The 24,804-nt window shown below is 37.9% G+C and overlaps 1 protein-coding gene across 2 annotated transcripts; it reads right to left on the bottom strand.

Annotated features, from left to right (window-relative positions):
• Positions 1–881: 881 nt before the first annotated feature.
• ARPP19 (cAMP regulated phosphoprotein 19) lies at positions 882–24,297 on the bottom strand. Of its 2 annotated transcripts, none has more exons than XM_041743865.1 (4): positions 24,220–24,297; positions 23,946–24,000; positions 12,218–12,340; positions 882–4,937 (listed from the first exon to the last, which is right to left on the bottom strand). In XM_041743865.1, the coding sequence occupies exons 2-4, from the start codon at positions 23,988–23,990 to the stop codon at positions 4,767–4,769; spliced, it is 339 nt and encodes a 112-aa protein (XP_041599799.1). In that variant the 5' UTR covers positions 23,991–24,000; positions 24,220–24,297; the 3' UTR covers positions 882–4,766. The 2 variants fall into 2 exon arrangements, with proteins under 2 accessions (XP_041599799.1, XP_041599800.1); XM_041743866.1 differs by lacking the exon at positions 24,220–24,297 and adding an exon at positions 24,135–24,190.
• Between the last annotated feature and the right edge of the window lie 507 nt (positions 24,298–24,804).

Genomic DNA, 24,804 nt, shown 5'->3' with positions numbered 1-24,804 from the left:
TGGTCACAGCCTCTAAGGAATCAAATATGACTCCAAGGTTGGTTTGAGTACCTGAGTGGGTAAATGCATGGTGGTATCATTTACTGAATTGAAGGCTGGGAAGAAAAGGCAACGTTAAGGAGAAAAATCAAGAGTTCCTTCCTTCACATTGCTATGCTCTCCAATCAAACTTCCTTTTTCAGTCCACATTTTCCCAAGTCCTTGCCTATTTGAAAATAGTAATCCCTCTACTAAATCTTCTGGTCTCCCTTGCCCCCTACCCATGCCTGCTGCAACCCCCCTCTCCAAAGTCCCTCCTCTAACACTCCTCCCATTTATCCCCTAAATTGAATTACTTATTCCTCTAGACTGCCCATAACTTTATTTCTTCCTCTCCTAAGGAATGTAACACCTTCTACCTAGTGTTAAATGTTATATAATTTTTCAGAATGTAAGCTCCTTGTCTCATCCATCCTTTTATTTCCAACAGTATGATACTAGAAGTGCTTTGAAGAAGACTCCCAACATGAAGGCAAACAATGTTACCTTCATCACAAAGCCTTAACAAATATAAGATTGTTAGGATGTCATTTTCATACTTTATTTTTAAAGATTTTATTTATGAGAGACAGAGGCAGACACAGGCAGATGGGAGAAGCAAGCTCCCTGCAGATAGCCCGATGTGGGACTCGATCCCCGGACCCCAGGATTATGACCTGAGCCGAAAGCAGATGTTCAACCACTGAGACACCCAGGCATCCCTATCATACATAATTTAAAACAGACTATAACAAAATTCTTTCCGCATGTAGTAGTAGCTGAAATCTAAAGATACCAACTTCAGTAAATATTCTGAAAAACAATGTAAGTAAGACAAAAACTGCAAATTAAATGAATAGAAATTAAGTAGATCAATTTATTTTTTTGTATATTTCACAAGTATAATTTTGGGAGGGGTATTTGACAAATTTCAGCATTAACTGCCAACTCTATAGACATGTTCAACAAAAAAGGCATTTACTCTTGGCCCTTTTAATACAGGCAAAGTGTCCTATAGCATCACAAATGAGAGATGTGGTAACAGATCTGAGGGCTTATTAAAAGAAATCAGGTGTTTTTTCCAAACGTTATTTGGTTGATAACATAATACAAACAAAACATGAATGGTTTCATGACCACCAGCAATTTGCAGAATAAAACCCATAAGTCTACCTACTTCAAAGGCCAAAACTAGTGAAACAGTATTAAAATTGGTTTTTAAATCTTTAAATTCACAATCGTAGAATGAGATTTCTTTGATCTCAATTTTGTAAGGTGTGGTGGGGGATTAGGGGGAGAAAGGATATGAGGGGTGGTGAGAAGACTGGCAGTGCATGCTGAGTTGCAGAGTTGGGACAGCAGCTCAAATTAGTCATCCAGATTAGGATAGTGTTTTAGAAAATTAAACATGTGTCCTAAATGTGGCATACTGAGAAAGACATTCAAGGCTGATAATTCATCAGCCCTAAATACCATTTAATGAAACCCATCTGGAGGCTTAAATGGGGCAGGGTGAAGTAAAACGAGGTGAAAAAGGAAAATGAAAAGTACAAGAAATGTGTTTAATGCTGGGAGTGTGAAAAGGCCACCAGAGAAACTTCCTTTAGTTGACACTCAAGTGTGCTCTTCCTATAGGCTACCTGCCTCTGGATCACCAAACACCAAATTCACAGCACAATTTAAGCAGAGATTACATTTCAGCTTTGATAAAACTTCACAAGTATGGTTTTGTTACATCAAGTAAAAAGAGCAACTATTTCCAACTTTTGAAGTAAGAACAAGTAGAGAGGCCTCACTCGGCCTGCCGTGATGAATAAAGACTTATTTTTAGGTCAGCAGCACATGAGTATTGAATAACTTGTAAATAGACTGCAAACATGCTGCTGCCAGTTCATCAAAACATTCCAACAATTCTTACTATCCCAACATGCCAAGAACTGTAATTGTTTTAGTCAGATGTAGCCTCCAAAAATGAAATGTTTCTCAAAGTGTACCACCAAAGTAGGAGCTACTGGACACAAAACAGGTAATTTATTTCAGACATTAGCGAATTTTCATGAAATATGTTACCCTCAACTTCAGTACACTCCAATATTCATTTGTAATAAGACAATTAAAATTAGCAATTTTTCAAACCACAACTCTGAAATTAGAGAAATGGAGAATTAAACTCATCTAGTCAACATCTTCATTTAAGCAATGGTGAAACAGTCTGCAAATAATGTCAATAAACTGAGAGTTGAGGCAGAACAAAAAAATAGAAAAATTAAAAACCTCTCTATCCCAAGCACCAATAATGGAGGCTAAGCAATTATACCTACAAATTCTTGTTGACAGGCCTTTCCTAAGGAAAATCCTGAGATTTTAAGCACTGTGACTTTACAGAAGGCAGGTTGGTTTAATGAGGAAATTTTTAATAAAAAGACAATCAACAGTATTTTATTTTGGGCACTTACTCAGTATTTCACAGATCCTCAACAAGTTTTGAGGTAGGTTAAATATCAGCATTGTAATTTACAAAATAAAACTTAAGAGGTTATATCACTTGTTGTAAACTATAGCAGGAATCCTATCATGGTCAAGAATAACATGGTCTCTGTGATCTTTCAGATTAATCATCTCAGATGTGTAAATTTAATGTTGACAGCTTGCAAGTATTCACCAAAATTTTTTTTAAAAAGACAAGATATCACAGAAATTCTACTTTGGGGTATTGCCTACTCTTAAATGGATCCCACAACGATCATACATATTGTGGAATAATCTACTTGCTCCCATCATAAATATGTTTATATATAACTGATCTTTAAAATTACAAACTAGAACATTACTGATTTCATTGCTTTTCTGCCTTTTGGGGTGGGTGGAGCAGGAAGATAATCAGCAAGTCTTACTGAGAACACTAGGCAGCCTTTAAGCGCAGGTGCTATGCTCAAGGCACCATTTACAATGATTTGGGGTCATAGGAAAGCAAGTACACAGACGGAGCCAAGATCTAGAAAAGATGCCTGGATCCAAAAAGAGGCGAGGCCCTGTGCAAGTCAAAGACAAAGAAAAAAATACTATCATCTCAGGCTACTGATCTTCATTGTCATGCTTTTTCACCAATGGGAAGAACTCTTAAAAAAGCAGTAAATATATCCCAATGAAGTCTGTTAATTAAAATTCTTTACTAACTAGATAAACCACAAGTAAGATTAAATTGATTATTTTATTAAAGTGACATCTGTAGAAGCAAAATATCTAATATTTTAATGTATGTTCCACCTACCACATAAATGACTCTAAGTGTCACAAGTAGAATTCACTTAGCTTACTTATCAGCTCATCCTGACATGGGTTCCTGGGCCAATCTTCTCAAGTATTTGTTTCAGTATAAAATTCACTTTACTTAAACAAGTGTCAAATATTAGTAATTATACAGGATTAAGAGTGGTTAATTAACACTGAGAAACTATAAGAAAAACATTATTCTGTTATAAAATATAGAGCAAATTTTAAGAGTGAGGATATACACTTATGCTTCTGAATAGACTAAACAGCACAGCCGAACACGATCTGAGTCAAAGAGGCAAGAAAAAAAGGAGGGAAGGGCCACAGGAGGCAGAGTATCGAAGCCTTTTATTCTAGTGTCCCCCAAATTGACTGTGGAAGTAAAAAGTTTCTACATTAAAAAAGTTTATATAAATTACATGAATTGCAATTTTCATAAAAGTCAAAATGAAATGTTCTGCATAGGACAAAAGATATGCCTAAGCAACATATCATATCTGCACAAGGCCACTGAATGTCATGGATATTAGTAACAAATGAAAAAGCTTAAGTCTATGACAGACTAAGCAAAGATTTCAGTTTCGTATTCTATAAGCCCAAGATTGTAAACTACTCTTACTATACAAAAGCTCTAATGACATACAGAGTTTTGTGTAGGAACTCTTGTGCTTCTGGTTGGCACATCATCTACTTTTTAGTATGTGAAATTAATACAGACATTTGTGAGAGGTTGTGCAAAACTATTGTATTTACAAAAATGGCACAAAAGTGAATTCAAAAGTTGATGCACATGCACACTTCATTCACATCTTCAACAAAAGATATTCTAACATTATAGAACTGAATAAGAATTCTAGCTTCAATGGCAGCTGTTAAGCACTAGAGTCACATTAAGTTACACCAGAATGGGCAAATATTGCCCAAGTAAAATTCTATTGTTAAAGCTGAAACAGGTTTAAGGCCATTCAAGTTCAAGCACAGAGATACAAATCTTTCAGAGCCCCATGTACTTTTGTTTAAAGAATGTGACCTTTCTTCCAACTTGTGGTCTTAAACTTCTGTTTTACAAAATCCAAAAGGAAAATACAGAAGAAATCAATACAATAGAGGTTATATTAAATAAGAGTAACATACAAAGCTATAATTAAGATGAATTAAAGAAAGCCAACACATTACAATTGAAAAACTTGCTTGTTACTTGTTGAACCAGTCCTACACTAGGAGTTAGGTAATATATACAATTATTTTCAAGTAGATTATGTTGCTCTAACATGTTCTTTTATCAGTGCACTGTTAAACTAATCAAAAATCTACACACACATATATTCCCTTACAATAGCAGCACACACTACCGCTACCTGCAAAGCTGTCATTCTCAAATGACTTAGTGAATGAAAGGAAATAAAAAGCAGAGAAGTAACATAATAAGGAGAAATAACGGGAATTAGAAGATTCATGCAGTTCAGCTCTTTTAATCAGCCAGCCAGCTTGCTAGCAACAAGGGATGGTTTCCGCTGAGGAAGGTCCTGTGGAGTGGGAATGTGGTCACCAGTGACCTCTGTCTTATCCGGAGTTGCAGTAGGAAGCTGCTTGTTCTTCATTTTTGCTTTAGCCATATTGTAATCTCCAGAATCAAAATATTTTTGCTACAAGAAAAAAGAAATTGAGACTGGAATTTAAAACTTTCATATGCAATCACACTGATTTAACATGTACATGTGACCCTATACTGTCAGTATAAAATAAGTTATTCTTTATTTTTTTTTTTTTTAATTTTTATTCATTTATGATAGTCATACAGAGAGAGAGAATCAGGCAGAGACACAGGCAGAGGGAGAAGCAGGCTCCATGCACCGGGAGCCCAACGTGGGACTCGATCCCAGGTCTCCAGGATCGCGCCCTGGGCCAAAGGCAGGCGCCAAACCGCTGCGCCACCCAGGGATCCCTAAAATAAGTTATTCTTTAAACAAAACATTAATATAGATGAAATAGCAAAGCTTTCATTTACTACAGAAAAACCAAACTGAAATTCTTGCTTATTTTGAAAATAAAAACAGTCCACAACTTGCATCTAAGATGTGCCACGCACTTTCAATTACCTTAATTCAATAACCTTATGTTATTAAAACCATTATTTTATAGCTCCTGTCATCTAGAATGAACGTTTCTGCAAGGGCTTAAAATCATTTCTTTGAATTAGGACAGTTCACTAAAATCAAATTAAGGTTAAAATATAAATGCTAGGGGATCCCTGGGTGGCGCAGCGGTTTGGCGCCTGCCTTTGGCCCAGGGCGCGATCCTGCAGACCGGGATCGAATCCCACATCAGGCTCCCGGTGCATGGAGCCTGCTTCTCCCTCCACCTGTGTCTCTGCCTCTCTCTCTCTCTCTCTGTGACTATCATAAATAAATAAAAAATTAAAAAAAAAAAAATTTTAAAAATTAAAAAAAAAAAAATTTTAAAATATAAATGCTAGAGTTAACAGAAGAGATAAACTCATTAGAAATTATCACTTAAAATGCACATCCCTATCCTACACTTCTATTTTTCACCCAAAACACTGAATAAGTGCAATTATCACTCTTTTTAGGCAGAAGGATGAATAAGGTAATGATACCTTTTATCACTAAAATAGAAATTGCAAAGACAGCGAAAGTTTTAATCTTAACATAGCTAAACTACATGAGGTACCTGTTTCAGAGTAAAAACAAATTTGCCTAGTTTTTAATTCCCATCTATCCTGTTTAACCTACCTTTCCTGAGTGCCTGTTATATATGAGGCACCATGTGAGACCTGGAGAGATATACAAAGATGCACAACAGTCAGAATCCCAACCATCACACTGTTGTAATGTGCGCAAGGTGCTATGGGTGCCCAAAGGAAGGTAACCTAACATTTCTAGAGTAGGCAAGAGGAATAATCCAGAAATGAGAGGAGTGTCTCATGGACAAAAGGTGAGGGGGAAAAAAAAAATCTCTCTGAGACTTCAGGGATATCTCATGTGGTAAATAAAGTAGCTGGGAATTCACAGCTTAGTTTAAGATTATTGAGTGGCCTGGGAAAAGGTCTCAATGGCTGCCTCTCCCAAGGGACTATTCTTTTTAATAAGCCAAATCAGGCCTAAAGCCAAAGAGTCTAAAGCTAGAAAACGGTTTTTTATGTGTTACTATATGTATGTAACACACTGAGTAGTAACAAGGAAACTTGGAGCATGTCCTTTTAAGGTTTACTGTAGCTTTTTTCGGCATGTTTTAAAATGCGTACAGTGAAAAATCTCAGGGGCGCCTAGGTGGCTCAGTTGGTTGGGTGTCTGCCTTTGCCTCAGGTCGTGATCCCAGACTCCTGGGATGGAGTCCCACATCTGGTTCCCTGTTCAGAGGGTAAGCAGGCTACCTGCTAGCAGGATAGCCTGCTATCCTTTCTGCCCCTTTCCTGCTCAATCTCTCAAATAAATAAAATCTTGAAAAAGAAAAGAAATCTCAGAACTCTGAGTGTCCTATTAGAAAGTTACTTCTGAAATGTAGTAGCTTCTAGAGGAAAACAAAGCAGACTGCCAAATTCTTTACTGAGTTAAAAAGCATAAAATGAGAAATCTAACACACAGTGCACATTTTAAGCATATTTTTCCCAAAGTGATAGAGTCAGTTTCTTATACCTATTGTATAGTAAGCAAAAATTCATCATAAGGGATTCTCACTTACTTGTTAGGCTACTCTGCTTGGGGAAAAGGAATTAAATTTATTTAATGTGGCTAGTGACAAAACTAAAATCAGTGCTAACGACTGAAACTGCTCTAGAGAGAGGAGTGAACTAAATCAGCATTTCTCACCATAGGACAGACATAGGCTAACAAGGCAATATTAAAAATTTTGAATTTTAAGTGAAAATCTTTAAAAATTAGCAAAACATGTTCTGGATCATCTGGTGACAAACTTATAAAAGCCTCCTCCTACCCAAATTTAGGAGCCACACTTACATCAGTATTTATAATTGCACTGACACTAAGTGGTCACCTAAAGTGACAAATTAACTTTTTAAGGCCATTTTACTTAAAACTGAATCCTTGGAGCATCTGGGTGGCTCAGATGGTTAAGTGTCTGTCTGACTCCTTATTTCAGCTCAGGTCATGATACCAGGGTCCTGAGATGGAGCCCTGAGTAGGGAGGGCTTTGTGCTCAGTGCAGAGTTTGCTTTTCCTTTCCCTCTGTTCCCCCTCCCCAACATGTGTTCTCTCTCATAAATACATTAAAAAAACTTAAACAAAAAAACTGAATTCTCAGTTTTTCTGGGGCTTCACAAATATGAAAAAATATGGGCCAGACTGTTTCTCGATATCCCTCCCAGTTTTAACAGTCTATATGTCAAAATGTACAAGCCACATTATGCAAAGCTTAAAATAGATGTAATAACATTAATGAGTACAGTAAAACAGAAAGGAACTATTAGATATAAATATCTAATCAACCTTCCCAAATGAAGAAACTATTTATAACTTAAAAACTAAAACCCAAGGGCACCTGGGTGGCTTAGTGGTTGAGCATCTGCCTTTGGCTCCTGTCGTGATCCCCAAGTCCTGGTGGGATCGAGTCCTGATCAGGCTCCCCACAGAAAGCCTGTTTCTCCTTCTGCCTATGTCTCTGCCTCTCTCTGTGTGTGTGTCTCATGAACAAATAAATAAAACCTTAAAAAAAAAAAAAAAAAAAAACAGCCTCTAAAACCCAAGAACCCTGTGATCCAGACATCTAAAAAAAAAAAAAAAAGAACCCCCCCCCCTTTTTTTTAAATATTTTCTTTATTTATTCATGAGAGACACACATAGAGAGAGAGGCAGAGACGCAGGCAGAGGGAGAAGCAGGCTCCATGCAGGGAGCCCGATGTGGGACTCGATCCCGGGACTCCAGGATCACACCCTGGACCGAAGGCAGACGCTAAACCTCTGAGCCACCCAGGGATCCCACAAAACCCTTTTAAAATAGTAAGAAATAATATAGTTGAATATAACTTTATTTCCCTAATATAAAAGTGCTTATTCATTGACGTTTTGGTATAATGCAATATAATTCAAGAGTTCCCTTCTCAAATTCTATGTAATTATTTCCTTTTCTTTTTTTAACCATTTCATTTTTAAGATTTTATTTATTTATTCATGAGAATACACAGAAAGGAGAGAGAGGGAGAGACACAGGCAGAGGGAGAAGCAGGCTTCATGCAGGGAGCCTGACGTGGGACTCGATCCAGGGTCTCCAGGATCACACCCTGGGCTGCAGGCGCTAAACCGCTGAGCCACCGGGGCTGCCCCTATGTAATTATTTCTTGATTCAAGTAGCATTTTCTCTTTCCCAACTATTTACTCCAAGATATGTATTTATAAATTCTGACTTGAAGATACTTAAAAAGCCATAAATAGTTGAAGCTAGAGGAAAATTATAAAGACAACAGCCCAAATGATGGAAGAAAGCTTGTTCTTGTTGCTGTTTCTTTAAGATTTTATTTATTTATTCATGAAAAACAGAGAGAGGGGCAGAGACATAGGCAGATGGAAAAGCAGGCTCCATGCAGGGAGCCCGATGTGGGACTCGATCCCGGGTCTCCAGGATCACACCCTGAGCCAAAGGCAGACAGACACTCAAACACTGAGCCACCCAGGTGTCCCAGGAAGAAAGCTTGTTAACACAAATAAATTATGCTGGAGATTGGTAAAGGAAAAAAGTTTCCTAAACAGTTAATAATCAAATCCAAGTAACAATTTAATAGTCAGAGATGATTATATAATTTATTACATAAACCACACCTAACGGGACTATTTTAAAATTAGATTTGATACAAATATATTCTACGAAGCTGTATTTGTAATATAATGAACATCTTTCTCATTCTGCTTTTCTACTTATTCCCTACATTACATTATCTTTATGCTTTTAAATAACCACAAAATATTTTGTTGACATCACAATTTAACTATTCCTCTGCTGTTGAATACTTTTCTTCAAAGTAGCACTCTCGCTACTTCTAATTATAAAGCTATAAATAGGAGCAGCCCTGGTAGCTCAGCGGTTTAGCGCCGCCTTCAGCCCAGGGGCCTGATCCTGGAGACTAGGGATCAAGTCCTATGTTGGGCTCCCTCCAGGAAGCCTGCTTCTCCCTCTACCTGTGTCTCTGTCTCTCTCTCTCTCTGTGTCTCTCATGAATAAATAAATAAAAATCTTTTTAAAAAATAAAAAATAAAATAAAATAAAAATATAAAATAAAGCTATAAATAGGGGCGCCTGGGTGGCTCAGCGGTTGAGCATCTGCCTTTGGCTCAGGGTGTGATCCCGGAGTCCCAGGGTAGAGTCCCACATCAGGATCCTTGTATGGAGCCTGCTTCTCCCTCTGCCTGTGTCTCTGCTTCTCTCTCTCATGAATAAATAAAATTTTTAAAAATAAATAAAGCTATAAATATCTTCAAACTTGAAGACGTTTTCCTTATACTGAATCCCTCAAGGGATTATTCAAAGAATATGAACACCTTTATAAATCTTGATCCATATCCCTTCCCACAATGAGTAATAATTTTAAATGCTCCACACAACAAAGAGAATATTAACTATATTCAATTTCAACCTCACCAGTATTACTGTAAGTATTTTTCTAATTTTGTTGTATTGTACTATGGTGTATGATCTAATGTACATTTCACAGATTTCCATCGTGGATAAACATTTTTCTGAACCTGATATTTTTCCTGCTAAAATTCTTTATCTAGGAGCACCTTAATGTTTTTCTTGAATATCTGAAAAATCCTTTTATGTACTATAGTTATTAACTATCATTTTTGTAATAATTTTCCCACTGAATTACTTCTCATGAACACAAGTTTTACTTTTTTTTTAAATATTTTATTTATTTATGAGAGAGAACACGTAGGGCAGGGAGGAGAAGAGGTAGAGGGAGAAGCAAGCTTCCCACTGAGCAGGGAGCCTGACACAGGTCTCAATCTCAGGACCCTGAGATAATGACCTGAGCCCAAGGCAGACGCTTGCTTAACTGACTGAGCCACTAAGGTGCCCCCAGAAGCTTTACCTTTTTATATATTTGGTATAATTCCTACCTGCCTTTGAATTCCTAACTTTGAAATAATATTTCAAAGCTGTGAACATTATTCTTTCATATAAAACAAACAAACAAAAAAAAACCCTGTACTTTTTACCACTTTTAAAATTAAGTTTTTATGTATTTATTTTGAATTGCTAGAATTTTTATTAGGCAAGCTCTTTTTTTTTTTTTTTAAAGTAACCTCTACCCTCAACATGGGGCTCAAACTCATGATCTGGAGATCAAGGGTCACATGCTGTACAGAATGAGCCAGCCAGGTGCCACATTTACCATACTCTCCCGGTATAAAAACAAAGAACGAATGATTTCACTTATATATGGAATCTAAAAACATTAAACGTGTGAAAACAGCAGGATGTGGTTGCCACAAGCTGAAGGGTGGGGGAAATAGGGAGATACTGGTCAGAAGGCACACACTTTCAATAATAAAACGAGTAGGTTCCAGGGACCTAATATACAGTAAGTTAACAATACTGCATTGTATACTTGACAGTTGCTAGGAGTAGAGCTTTAATGTTCTCACATAACAACAAAATGGTAATTATGTAAGGTAAGGGATGTGTTAACTAACCTTACTAGTAAACATTTCACAACATGTATGTTGTGAAATCATCACACTGTACACCTTAAACTTACACAATATATATGTCAACAGTATCTCAATAAAGCTGGAAAACAATATCCTTTTGCAATTTGAGAAAATAATCCATATACAGCTATGGCCAATACGTATACATATAAACATACACATACACATGGATAGGTGTTGGTTAACCAAAGAGCAGATACCAGTATGTTCAAGTGTTCAAGGTATTTACTTAAGGAAAAAACATGATTTGGCACCTGATTCAATTAATAATTCGCTTCATCTTTCCCTGTTCCCTGTGTGGTAAATAAAGTTACTTAAAAAAAAAAAAAAAAAAAGATGGAATCCTTTGATTTTTCACAAAGGGGTCAGAAAAGAAAACCTAAGGACCTTGTTCAAGGTTTGAGAATTGGTTCAGAACCAGAACCAAACCTGAACCAGAACCTGGTTCAAGGTTTCAAGAATTGAAAGATGGAATCCTTTGATTTTTCACAAAGGGGTCAGAAAAGAAAACCTAAGGACCTTGTTCAAGGTTTGAGAATTGGTTCAGAACCAGAACCAAACCTGAACCAGAACCTGGTTCAAGGTTTCAAGAATTGACCTTGTTCAATTCTTTGTTCACAAAGAATTGGTAAGATTTTGAAAAAATGTTTTCAGTAATTTGAACTACTAAAATTACCATGTATAAACTGTATTACAGTAACTGTAAAATGTATTATGTAAAGGAGATAATAAGCTCTGCTTACATAAGTGATTTCATCCAAATAAAAAATATTTTTAGTTTGGCATGGAAATCATCTTTAAAACAGATAAAAGTTAAAAAAAATATATGAGTAGAAAGATAAATGTCAGCTTCTGGATAGTCCTAACTTTTGGAAAGAAGGATATTTACACACATGTGGTAGGTTTCAACTATATCTACAACATTTTCTTTCTTACAAAGATAAAACTAAAGTAAATATGGCAAAATATTAACATATTAAATCTGAGTGGTAGGTACATGGGTTCTGCTATATTATCTGCACTTTCCACATGTTTAAAATAGTTTATAGTTAAATAAGTGATGAGTTGTTCATTCTTATACGTATTTATACAATAAAAGGTATAAAATATGGGAAAATTATGTATCTATATATATCTGGTAAGATACAGAGTTATGTACACAGATACCCATTTTGTAATCACAATCAGCACACTGAATTCATAGGGTTTAAGCATCTGAAGATCATATAATGAGAACTTACCCCTTTCTGCAATCGTTTCCTTAAGAAGTCTGAACCTCCAGGCTTTTGTCCCAGATGAGGATACCTTGCTTTTAATTTTGCTTCTTCAGCTTTCTCTGGACTAGTCACTTTATCTTCCATTTCCTGAAATAATTTAAAATAACTTGTCTATTACAATTTACTTATTTAAAACAATTCACCTTTTAATATCTAGATCCGGACTTCAGTTGTCGAATGCCAAATACTGCAGCATCTGACTGAGAAATCAAGCACAGAAGCTTTTAAAACATCTCTGTCTTGTTTTTCAAATGATCCATGTGATAGCTCTATTATAGCTGTGATGCATGTGTACACCCCACACACTGGATAAAAATATCAAGATAACTCAGCTCTGAAGTCTTGCTTGCCATTACTTTCCAGTCATGTATAATACATTTATAGTTAGTCACCTTCCATGGAACTCATCAGTTCTTTGCCTGCATTTAGAGAACCATCTTAATACTCTTAAAACACAAAAAGATCTGTTAATCCAGATTCATGTATGATTGGAAGCACTGAGATTCTTTAATAGGAATTAACAACTTATTTACCAGAAGATTTTCCCTAACTCAATATAGAAGACCTTTTTGAAAAAAATGTTATTTCTCTTAAGTCATCTCTACACCTAACATGGGGCTCAAGTTCACAATCCCAAGATCAAGAGTTGTATGCTCCACCAACTGAGTCAGCCAGCCACCCAGCCTTGGTATTTTTAAAGAGAAACATCTTTGTTAATCTTCATATCAGTGTATATTATTCCCTAGTTTCCCCCTGTATTTAATGACAGACTGCTCATACCAAAGGTACCATTCTTCAATGTATCAAAAATGTGTTTTCTAACCAAATGTCAATATTTTAGAACTATTCACTTTTGTTCTTTTAAAAGATTTTATTTATTTGAGAGAGAGCACGAGCAGGGAGAGGGACAAGCAGACTCCCTGCTGAGCCTGACATGGGGCTCTATCCGGGGCCCCTGAGACCATGACCTGAGCTGAAGTCAGATGCTTAACTGAGGCATCCAGGTGCCTTTTTTTTTTTTTTTTTTTGGTAAGTAAGCTCTACAACCAACATGGGGCTTGAACTCCTAACCCCCAGTTCAAGAGCTGCATGCTTTCCAAATAGGACAACCAAGTGCCCCAAAGCCTATTCACTCAATTTTTTTGAATAGCACATTTAATAAAAATTTAATAAAAATTTTATGTGATACAGGAGGCTTCATAAACATGAAGACCAAAGATATGTTTAAACCTCATTTTTATACTAGGTTTAATCAAAAGTAGAGAGAAAATGAAAAAAATATGACAGGACAAAGAGGAACATGAGCTGAGAGTGGTAAATGGAGGAAAGGAGCAAGGCTTATTATTTGTTCAGTCTTCTTTGTGTCCCTCTATCTTTGAAGGTAGGTGAGTTCCTTTCCTCCAGCTATACAGAAGGCACCTCTCATTTGCAGAGCTTATTATCTGCTTCAGGGGAAAGCCAAAAGTCCTTTCTGCACATGCTATTTCTCAGATGCCTTCAGCTTATATCAAAATCCCAAAGTGCTGTACTTTGGGTAGCATTCTTCCATTTGAAAGTTTCCCAAGAAATTTCATGGTTCAGAAACTGAGGTCAATTATCCCATAACCCAGTGAATCAGTCTCAGTCCTGGGAATAGATCAGTCCTTTCAAATTCAAAATCTGAATAGATCTATTCAAATAGATCCTTCCTGTATCATTTCAGGACATGGTGGTTGTACCTACATTAGGTCTTTATACGGTATGATTGCTCATACTACTGGCATTTAAGAAGGAACATTTTTCTTGCACTGACTTTTGTCAGTTTTCCCAAGATCCCAGCTGCAGACCCTAGAGTGATTAGAGTGTCCTAGCCATCCCTTCATGGTCAAGAGAAACTACTTGTCAAGTTGAAAAAGGTCCTGTCTCTTCCCATTATTCTTTCTCTTCTTCTCAAGCTCTTCATTCCCCTTCCAAGTGGATCCAATCCCCATCCACAGGGTAGAGCCACAGGGCAGAAAGGCTGAGTCCACTAAATCCCCGCCCCCCTTTTTAAAAGATTTTATCTATTTATTCATGAGACACACAGAGAGAGAGAGAGAGAGAGAGAGAGAGAGAGAGAGAGAGAGGCAGACACATAGGCAGAGGAGAAGCAGGCTCCCTGTGGGGAGCCTGATGTGGGACTCGATACCAAGACTCTGGGATCAGGATCTAAGCCAAAGGCAGACAGACACTCAACCACTGAGCCACCCAGGTGCCCCAAACATACTTTTTTTTTTTAAACATTTTATTTATTCATGAGAAACACAGAGAGAGAGGCAGAGACACAGGCAAAGGGAGAAACTGGGTCCTCATCGGGAGCCCGATATGGAACTCAATCCCTGGATCCCAGGATCAACGACCTGAGCCAAAGGCAGACGCTCAACCACTGAGCCACCCAGGAATCCCAAACCTACTCACTTTTAACACCAGTCTTGATATAGTCTACTTTTTTTCCCCAAGAACCATACTTTATAAGGGAGCAATGTTTATCACTTTGTGGTAAGTACTGAAGAATCAATCAAGAAAAACAAAGCTGCCCTGATAGGCAATGCTGGGCAAAGACAAAATGCACCTTCCAGCTAATGGACTCATTTCTGTATGTCAGCCAGGCAAAATCACATACCTTTGCATATCTCAATTCTTCCAGGTTGGGTGGGGGTGACTGGATGACGGGCACTGAGGGGGGCACTTGATGGGATGAGCACTGGGTGTTATTCTAGATGTTGGCAAATTGAACACCAATAAAAAATAAATTTATATAAAAAAAATTCTTCCAGGTTATTTATGAATGTCAAATAAATGAATATCCATAAATGCCAAGCCTTCTGTTCCTATACAGCAAGCAAATCATTTATGCCCAAAATAACTTACAATTTTTGCATCCATTTTCCTCAAAATTGTATTAATACATGCTTTATAATTAGCTTTGTTGACCTTATACATTGTCAGTATTTCCCTCATCTTGACCAGCTTCCTCATGTGTTACAACATCTCATTTTTAGTCTTGGAATATCTTGAGATTAATGCTGCTGCAGCTGCTGTCAAATATACTTTTTCTATGGGGCCTCCTTTATATTGTGTGCTCCCTTTTGCTTCAAGTGCTCTACCTTCCTCCTTTTATGCTACAGTCTCATGTATCTATTTAGATTTTCAGTCTCTTTAAGTGGTCATATCACTCTCTTGATATACACAAAATTCAACTCTGTGTGCTCTGCCAGAGACAGAGCCTCTAAATAGTATCAGTGACTCTGCCAGTCATTCCATTCAAGAAGAGTATGACCCCAAAGAGAGCTCAAGTGTGAGGTGTGTGATGCAAACCTGCCATTCCCATGATGATCTCAATCCTGGGTTTCTTTCAGAGTTGAAGTGTATCAGTGTTCTGTTTATTATTCTAGTGTTTAAGAACTCAGCCCCTAGAAATCTACTACCTCAGCTGTCGATTAACTGAAGAATCAGTCCAGGTATCTGTTCAACCACTAGATTAAAAAAAGTGACTTGTCCTATTGAGAACTGATAGGGCTATCTCCACTACGATTGGGACTTCACCGGTTCTTCAAGGGTATTTTAGTTATATACAATTTGTTTGATAACTTTAGAATCTAACCCCTATGTAAGGTAGGACTATACTGTATTCATCACCCAAGCTAAAGAAATAATATAAATTTAAGATTACCAATTTAGTGCAGGAAGGTGGGCTAGAGTTTCTCCTTGGTGGTTCAGCTTTCACTGTAGGCATCTGCCATAGGTCCAGCTATATTCACGGTGGTGCTTCTCAGAGGGAATTGGGAAAAGGAACTTATTCTTGGGACTCCTGATACAGTTGTTTTTTAAATCGGTTAATCTTAAATTTGGATGTTAGTTGAAAAGAACTATAACTTGATTATAGCCTTTGAGTCCTCACACATTCAAACTAAAGGGTATTAACAGTCCTACGTTTCCAATAAAACCATCCAGCTTTCTTGGGCCTGGTAAATAAAGGCTCTTCACTTCCTTTGAGTTGAATTATCAGTTCCCTATATCTAAGAGAAATTCCTTAAAATTTCTGGTATGTGGTAGCAACTTGCCCTCATTTCCTGTGTTTCTGCAGGTTTCCCTCATTTTCAATAAAAGAGGGGAAGAAAGTTGTACACATACTACTGTATCTGGCATTCTTGTATTTTCTAAATAAAGAATACATTCTTGTATATGTTTATACATAATACTAAGCATGTTCAATTAAATCAAAGTAGTTTATTTTTTTAAATAATTTTTTTAGTAATTTTTTTCAAGCCATCGGAGTTTATTTTTTTAATTTATTTTTAATTTATTTATGATAGTCACAGAGAGAGAGAGAGAGAGAGAGAGAGAGAGAGAGAGGCAAAGACATAGGCAGAGGGAGAAGCAGGCTCCATGCACCGGGAGCCCAACATGGGATTTGATCCCGGGTCTTCAGGATCGTGCCCTGGGCCAAAGACAGGCGCTAAACCACTGCACCACCCAGGGATCCCAAAATAGTTTATTTTAAATACCATTTTGGGCAACAGCATCAACAGAAGAAAGTATCATTTAGGTTTGGAATGGATATGTGTCCTAGAAAAACAATTTAATCCTTGAACTTTCTTTCCAAATACATAGATAAAAGGACAAGTGTCTGCTAGCTGCAACTCTGTAGCTGGATTCAGAATTTCAGCTGCATTTAATACCAAAAGGGGGAAAAATATGACCAAAGCAACATTTCTCAAACACAGTACATACCATCCAGACATCTAGTATACTTTTCATGGATCATACAGAAACTTTCTTAGCTTGTTGCAAATGTACAGTTATGTATTTTCAACTTATCAGTAAGTTGAAATGCTTGGGACTTTCAACCTAGAGTTAAATATAATTAACATGTCAGGTGGCAGACTGTGTCCACTGGCATTCAGCCCACACTCACCCTTCTTTAAAACACTCCCCTAAATCACTACAGTTAGACGTCTGAAACTATATTTCCCTGATTGAATTCCTACTAGGTTCTGCTAATGATAGTACACCAGCTTAAAAGGCATAGGAGAAAGAATCCACTCTGTTTCCTGGTGATAGCCACCAACAACGTGAGGACAAGCAGTAGCCCAAGAGCTTTCACCTCCAGAATCATTTTCCCCCTTTATTCCTCCACCCTTCTAATAATTTGTACCCTAATTCCCTAAACACATCCCTTTCTGTTTAAAATACCAAAAGCGGTTCCTACTCTCCAGAGAGAACACTAGTTGATAAAATCAGGTAAAATAAGCAACTTATCCCTATAGTCATGTTAAAAAATGCAAAGGACACACAGAATTTGGTGTGATTCCATGTTTCTGTACATCCTTCAAAGTAATTCTAAACATTTATTTCAGCTAGAATGAAAATAAATCTTGAAAAAGGCTTGAGATACAGGAATAGCAAAGAAATTGGCATACATTAATGTATACTGACAAGTCACTTTGTAATTTCTCCCCAACTTTGCTGAGATATAATTGATGCATTAGCTTTTCAAATTTTAAAGTCTTAATATTGGAGGTTAAATACAAAACAAAAGGGGAGCCTAGCTGGCTCAGTCAGTATAGCATGGGACTCTTGATCTCAGGATTGTAGGTTCAAGCCCCATGCTGGGTATATAGATTTACTTAAAAATAGAATCTTGGGCAGCCGGGGTGGCTCAGCGGGTTTAGCGCCACCTTCAGCCCAGGGCCTGATCCTGGAGACCTGGGATTGAGCCCCACATCGGGCGGGCTCCCTGCATGGAGTCTGCTTCTCCCTCTGCCTGTGTCTCTGCCTCTCTCTCTTTCTCTTTCTCTCTCTCTCTCTCTCAAATAAATAAATAAATAAATCTTAAAAAAAAAATGGAATCTTAAAAAAAAAAAGCCTCAAAATATATAAAGCAAAAGTTGACAGAATTACAGTAACAAGTGACAAGTCTATCAGCATAGGATATTTCAACACACCTTTCAGTAATTGATGGCTGAAAAAGAAATAGTCACGATACCAGACTGTATTTCTGCACCCAATAGTTAGGAAATATATGCTCTTCCCAAGCACAAATGGAAAAGTCTTAGCCATTTTCATCCAGACCACCACCTATGACTATAGTTAATAAGATTAAAAGTCAGTAATAAAAAATTTATATATCCCTACTATTTAGAAATTAAAATACATTATTAAAATGCTTATTAACTCATTAAAACTGCAATGTGTACAAACTTAAAAAAATACATTCCTGAAATAATTCACGGTTAAAAGAAATAACAAGAATAAAAAAACACATGGAACTCACTGATAATAAAAATTCTATACTTACCAAACTTGTGGGATATGACAAATGTCCCTTAGGGGCTTATATTAAAGAAGAAAATGAAAACTGAATGAGTTATGTATCCAACTTTAGTAAACAAAGAACAGAACCCAAACAGAATAGGAGAGAAAAAAAGATACAAAAGAGAGGGTCAGCAAAATAGGGGAATGATAAGCTTAGCCAAGAAGTATTTTTAAAGATTCAAATCTGATTTCAAAATTTTATCCTCTAAGACGTTTTTGTATCATGCAGTAATTTTACTACTTTGTAGAATAGATGCTAGAATGTGAGTGGATTCACTCAGCTCAGCAGTTTCTATGCTGCTAAACCCTTTGGTGGGGAGAAGTATAGAAGGATCAATAGAATTCTGGAGTATTTACTATAGACTACAAACTGGGAACAGAGAAACCCAGGATTATCATAACAAAGATATACGCTTATCATTTACAAAAAAATGCTTAAGAACAGTACTTCAAATGAGGGTTACCCTTTTGACAAGCACATAAACTTTATCTTCAATATAGACTCTATACCTAGTACACAGCCTAATATTTATTGTTAGGCACCTACAGTTTTGTGAATTAATCTATTGAAATACATTAGATATCCTTTTTGTAAGTAGGTAGGGCATAAAGTATAAAAACATACAGAAAAAAAGACCAATCAGGGATTATGTAATCTATCATGGATTGCTAATAAATCTGAATGACTGGTACTACTCTTCAGCCTTCAGCAGAAAAGTTACATAGCAACATCAACAATACAAATCTGATCACTCTAACCAAATTCTCATCTATCTGCTCAGCAATTATGCTCACTGATGCACTGACTGATGAATACACAGAAAAGATTAACGAAGGCCAACAAATCCTTTAGGATATTGCCAGGGAAGTATCAGTATTGTTATCAACCTCTAGGGGAAAACACTGTAGTCCAATTAAATCCTTACTACTTGCCCAGTACCTGGCACTTAACAGGTGTTCAACAAAAGCCTACTGAACAAACACACTGTTTTTAATAAAGCTAAGAAACTTCCTAAACACCTTACAGTTTTACCATTAGGTTATCTTTTAAGTATTTCATGTTATAGTAGCACAGGTTCAAGAATAAAAGACTAACAGAGGCAAGCTTAAACACTGTTGTATAGAAGCATACTTGCTAAGATAGCAAAGAGAAACATTTTTAAACTTTTCTGAGGTTTACCTCTAGATTGCTAAGAATTTTTTTTTTTTTTTTTTTTTTTTTAGATTGCTAAGAATTAATGGTTGCACAAACCAGACCACTAGGTTCTGGTTTAAAAATAAAAATTAGGGATCCCTGAGTGGCGCCGCGGTTTGGCGCCTGCCTTTGGCCCAGGGCGCGATCCTGGAGACCCAGGATCGAATCCCACGTCGGGCTCCCGGTGCATGGAGCCTGCTTCTCCCTCTGCCTGTGTCTCTGCCTCTCTCTCTCTCTCTCTCTCTGTGACTATCATAAATAAATAAAAAAAAAAAAAAATTAAAAAAAAAAAAATTTAAAAATAAAAATTAGGGACACCGGGTGGCTCAGCAGTTGAGTGGCTGCCTTCGGCCCAGGGTGTGGTCCAGGAGTCTCAGCATCGAGTCCCGCATCGGTCCGACTCCCTGCATGGAGTCTGCATCTCTCTCATGAATAAAAAATAAAAAATAAAAAATAAAAAATAAAAAATAAAAAATAAAAAATGAAAAATAAAATAAAATAAAATATAAAATAAAATAAAAAATAAAATAAAATAAAAAATAAAATAAAATAATAATATAATATAATATAAATAAAATTTAAAACACCCTTGAGCCTTTTAGTTACCAAAGGCAGTGGTGTAACAGCCCCAACAAATGTCAATATTAACTGCAATTCCTTAAAAACTGGGAAAATAGAAAAGCAATTTGTATACACTCTTCAACGGCGATATATGAAAGTAATTAACATAATAGTTTTCTTCCTTTTCCACTACTCACAAAAGTACCAAGTGTTATGTTTTAAACTGACAAAAATATTTTAGGTGAGAACCCTACTTGAGTTTTAGCTTCTTCCAAGACATCTTACTAATTTAATTTGATGAAACGTGTATTAAAATCTAGAAAACCTGCTATTATGATTTTTTTTAAACTTAAAAACCAGGGTATATATGAAAAAATATATACAATCCTCTACTTTCATTCAGATTTCCAAAGTGGGTCTAAACAAAGGTTTTCGTATTACTATAGTCTATCCCTCCTCCTACTTTTTTTTTTTTTTTTTAAGACTTTATTTTTTCATGAGAGACAGAAAGAAAGGCAGAGACACAGGCAGAGGGAGAAGCAGGCTTCTTGCAGGGAGCCCGATGCGGAACTGAATCCAGGGACTCCAGGATCGTGCCCTGGGCCAAAGGCAGGAGCTAAGCCACTGAGCCACCCAGGTGTCCAAATCCCTCCCCTTTTTAAACTGCAGTACAACCACTGCCATCTATATTGAAATAGTACTTTTGCCAATGGTTTCATATGAAAAATTCTGAGAAAAATTCATTCAACCAATATTTTCTGAATAAAATGAATGGAATGAATCGAGTAAGTTAGATGCTATGTGAGAAAAGATAAAGGAGGGTCCCTGAACTTAACATGCTCACAATGAAAATAGATTTATGTATTTTAAGTCTCCACATGCCTCTTCTCACCCCAGAACTAGAGTGCACACCTGTCTGACTGAGCTTAGTGTTATTCAAAGTGGAACCACAGGTAACAGATCCAAGAAGTCTCTGCTTAATTTTTAATGTTTTGTTTTCACTTCAGTGATAATCTACAAGAAAAAATATAAGCATACACTAGCACATCTGAAATGCCATCTCATATTTAAGTGCCACATGAGTTCCATGTGAGCTTTCATTTATGACAGAGACTGAGCAGTACTACTCTAATTATCCAAGATAATGAGAAAAGAACAGAGCTCAATTTAAAATGTAATGATGCATTTTTGACCTTAGAGTTAAATGATCACATAGATTACACTTTAAAAAGAACTGAGTCATCATATCACTAGGGGACCATTAACCTGCCATACTGAAGAGTTCCCGCACTTTAACAATTGATACCACATTCTCAATACATTGGAAATTTATTTTCGGCAAAATACCATGACACAATAATTTACACTAATTTTGTTCGTATTTTTTAATTTTTTAAAAAAATGTTTAAAGTAATCTCTACATCCAGTGTGGGGCTCAAACTCACCACTCTGAGATCAAAAGTTGCACGCTCCACCAACTGAGCCTTCCAGGTGCCCATTTTAATTTTAAAGCAGTATTAAAGAAACAGATGCTTATACTTATTTTCATGTTCATACATATTTAGTTAATATCCCAATAAAAAAAGTGGCCTATACAGTTTTCTTCTCTTAATAAGGGGCACTCAGAGAAACAGTGACTTAGCTCTACTCCATGCAGGCTCATCTCTTTAATTTTTCAGAGGCAATTGGCTAATGTACTATAAAACTATAAAGGTATTTTAGCTGAATACTTTGGCTTTAATTGAAAGGTCAACTGGGTACAGAGAGAATAATCCAATTTTTTAGGTCATCTAACTATTCTTCCAAATGGAAGAAACAGGTGATTTGGCCCATAGGAACACAGAAGTGACTCTGCACATTCTCCTCATGTTTAGGGATGGTATCCATGCTACGGGCACTTAACATCTACAGCCAATCCCTAATGCAAGAAGGGACACTATATTACCCCTACACTTTGGTATTAATGACAGCAGCCCTAAAACCACAGGACTTGAATTAAAATTTTAATGTAGATATTCATGAAAAGAAAACATTCAAGACATGTTTTATACTGTTAAGGGTCAGAACATTAGGCTGTTCCAGGTAAAAGCATTTACATTGTATAAATCAACACTTTACACTTTGGCAACACACTAAGAAATCTCACAAAAGAAAATTACATAGCATACTCTTCTGTATCATAAGTCAAAACTGAGGTTGATTTTAGTGTTTAAGACAGAACAGTATAGAGACAATTTGTTGTTTTTTCCCGGAGTTCTTAAATCCCAAGCAATTATGAACACCACAATAAATATTTTTTAGTTAATAAATGACATTTCATGTTACTGTAATCTTTAAACTACGTTTGTATTTTTTTGTCCTAAAAGTTCATTTTTTTTTTTTTTGTTAAACATAAAAAATACCCAACACAGCCTTCATCGGAATATTCCCTAATAATATCCTAACTTGGCCTCTTATTTATACTATTGCTTTTTCTTTTTTAAAAATAATAACAATATAACAGATCCATCCAACTGAAGAAAACTTAACTTTTAAGAATATATGGAATGGGTTTAGAACACACTAATTAAATTTCCAACCTGATTAGGAGCATGGGTAGAACATTAAGCAGAAGCCCTTACAAAGTCCAAGCATTAGGCCAAATCCTATTTATGATAATGCCCTCTGATTTTTTTCAAGAAAAAGTGCTGGTAATTTTCCATCAACAATTTAGGAAACAAGGTATCCTGGGCTTTTGTAGGGCAGCCACAATTACCTAGGAGGGTAGGGCAACAGGAATAATGGTGGAACAGGCAAGAACTAGCAGAGATTAAAAAAAAAAAACCTTAATATTCATAATTTGAAGTATACGAATTTGTGGCTTATCCTCCTACCTCTGAAGGATATTACAGATTCCTGTCTCTACGAAAATCCAGGTCAACTGAGTTGGTAAAATTTTTTAAGTGCCAAGCCTTCGATTTCCAGACAAGTACCATATGCGGATCCCAGGGGCTTTACATTTCTGAGCACAGAAGTTACCTAGCTCGTTGAAGCCCCACAACAACCGCATGAAGTATCGCTATTCTTATTTTACGGATGAGGAGACTGAAAACTAAGGAGTTTAGCGACTTGTGAAGGTCACAGGGCCAACAAGGGTTGGAACCGAAATGCCAACCCAGGTCTGAACTCCCCGCCCAAACACGCGATGACCGCCTCAGGAGTTAAGGGCCTGCGGGCAATACCAGGAGTTGCAGAGTTAGTTCTTCACGGGAGAAATACAACTTCCTGCGCAAAGTGAAACTCACGGGGAAACTTAGGTTCCACGCATAAAACCCGCTCGCATGTGTAGTCGAGGGCAAGGAACAACGCGACCGACCGAGGGGCGGCGCCGACGTGGACAAGGCTCCCGCTCCCACTCCCACCACGCTGGCGCTGAGCGGCGGGGCCTGCGGGCGGCGGACGCGCGAGAGCCGGGGCCGTGAGGGCCGGACCCGCCCTCCGCACCAGGCGCCGCCGCCCGACTCCCGGCGGGCGCGCCCCTCCGCACGCGGCCGCAGCAGGCCGCCCCGCAGGCCCGGCCCCCGGCACGCTCGCTTCTGGGCCTTCCGCGACCACACTCACCTTCTGCTCCTCCGCGGAGGCTGCCTCAGGGACTTCCGCGGACATACTGCTCCTTCTGCAACGACACGCCGGGGAAGATGCGATTACCGGGTGGCCGAGGCCGCCCGGCCGCCGCACCGCCTCAGGCCCACCCGCCCCTGCTCTCCCAGCGCCCGCTCGGGCCGCGTCCGCCCGCGAAAATGGCCGTGCCTTATGACGACACGGAGCCCAGCAGCGTTGGCGACCGCGCCCCGCGGCGGCCCGGCCGCCCCTCCCGCGCCGCGCCCCTGCCTACCTTACCCCGCTGCTCCGGCTCTGCGACGCCGAAGCACTTCCTTTCTTCCTTCAAAGGTCGCGGCTCGCGCGTTACCTCACGTCCGCCGGCCAGATGCTTCCTGGGAATTGTAGTTTACAAGCGGAGCCGCCTCTCCTCCCTCCGCCCCGCCCCTTTCCTGCCTGTTCCAGGGACTTCATCATAATTTCTGCTTTCCCGGACTCGCCTAGTCCGATTCTCGTACTTGTTCTCGCGCTGTAACCGTGCATATTTTCTTTTGGGCGCTCCAAAGCCCTGTGCTGCTCCGTTCCACAATCTCTCCCGGCTCCGCTTTGCCTTCTTAACTGTATTCATCTCTCACATCCGCCCCCCCCCCCCCCATTCTACATCATCTCCTCAGGCTTTTCTTGAGCCCCTACACTAGGTCAGGTCCACTTCTTTAAATGCTATCACATCTCTGCATAGTTCTCCAGCAACATACACTGTATCATGAGACATTAATTGCTATTACTATTAATAGAGTAATAATAACAATTCACTGGCCCTTTTCCCGCCCAGATAAGCTACATTAGGACAGAGACCTCGTCCATATTTGCTTGTATTTCA

This window comes from Vulpes lagopus, chromosome 2 (genome assembly GCF_018345385.1).
Source record: "Vulpes lagopus strain Blue_001 chromosome 2, ASM1834538v1, whole genome shotgun sequence".
NCBI classification, from domain to species: Eukaryota; Metazoa; Chordata; class Mammalia; order Carnivora; family Canidae; genus Vulpes; species Vulpes lagopus.
This window is presented reverse-complemented; position numbering and strand designations above follow the sequence as displayed.

Coding starts and splice junctions, on each gene's coding strand:
- ARPP19 (XM_041743865.1), bottom strand. CDS start 23,990: ATGTCCGCGGAAGTCCCTGAGGCAGCCTCCGCGGAGGAGCAGAAG. Junction 12,341..23,945: donor CCTCCGCGGAGGAGCAGAAG/GTGAGTGTGGTC, acceptor AAATTATTTCAG/GAAATGGAAGATAAAGTGAC. Junction 4,938..12,217: donor GGAAACGATTGCAGAAAGGG/GTAAGTTCTCAT, acceptor TTTTTCTTGTAG/CAAAAATATTTTGATTCTGG.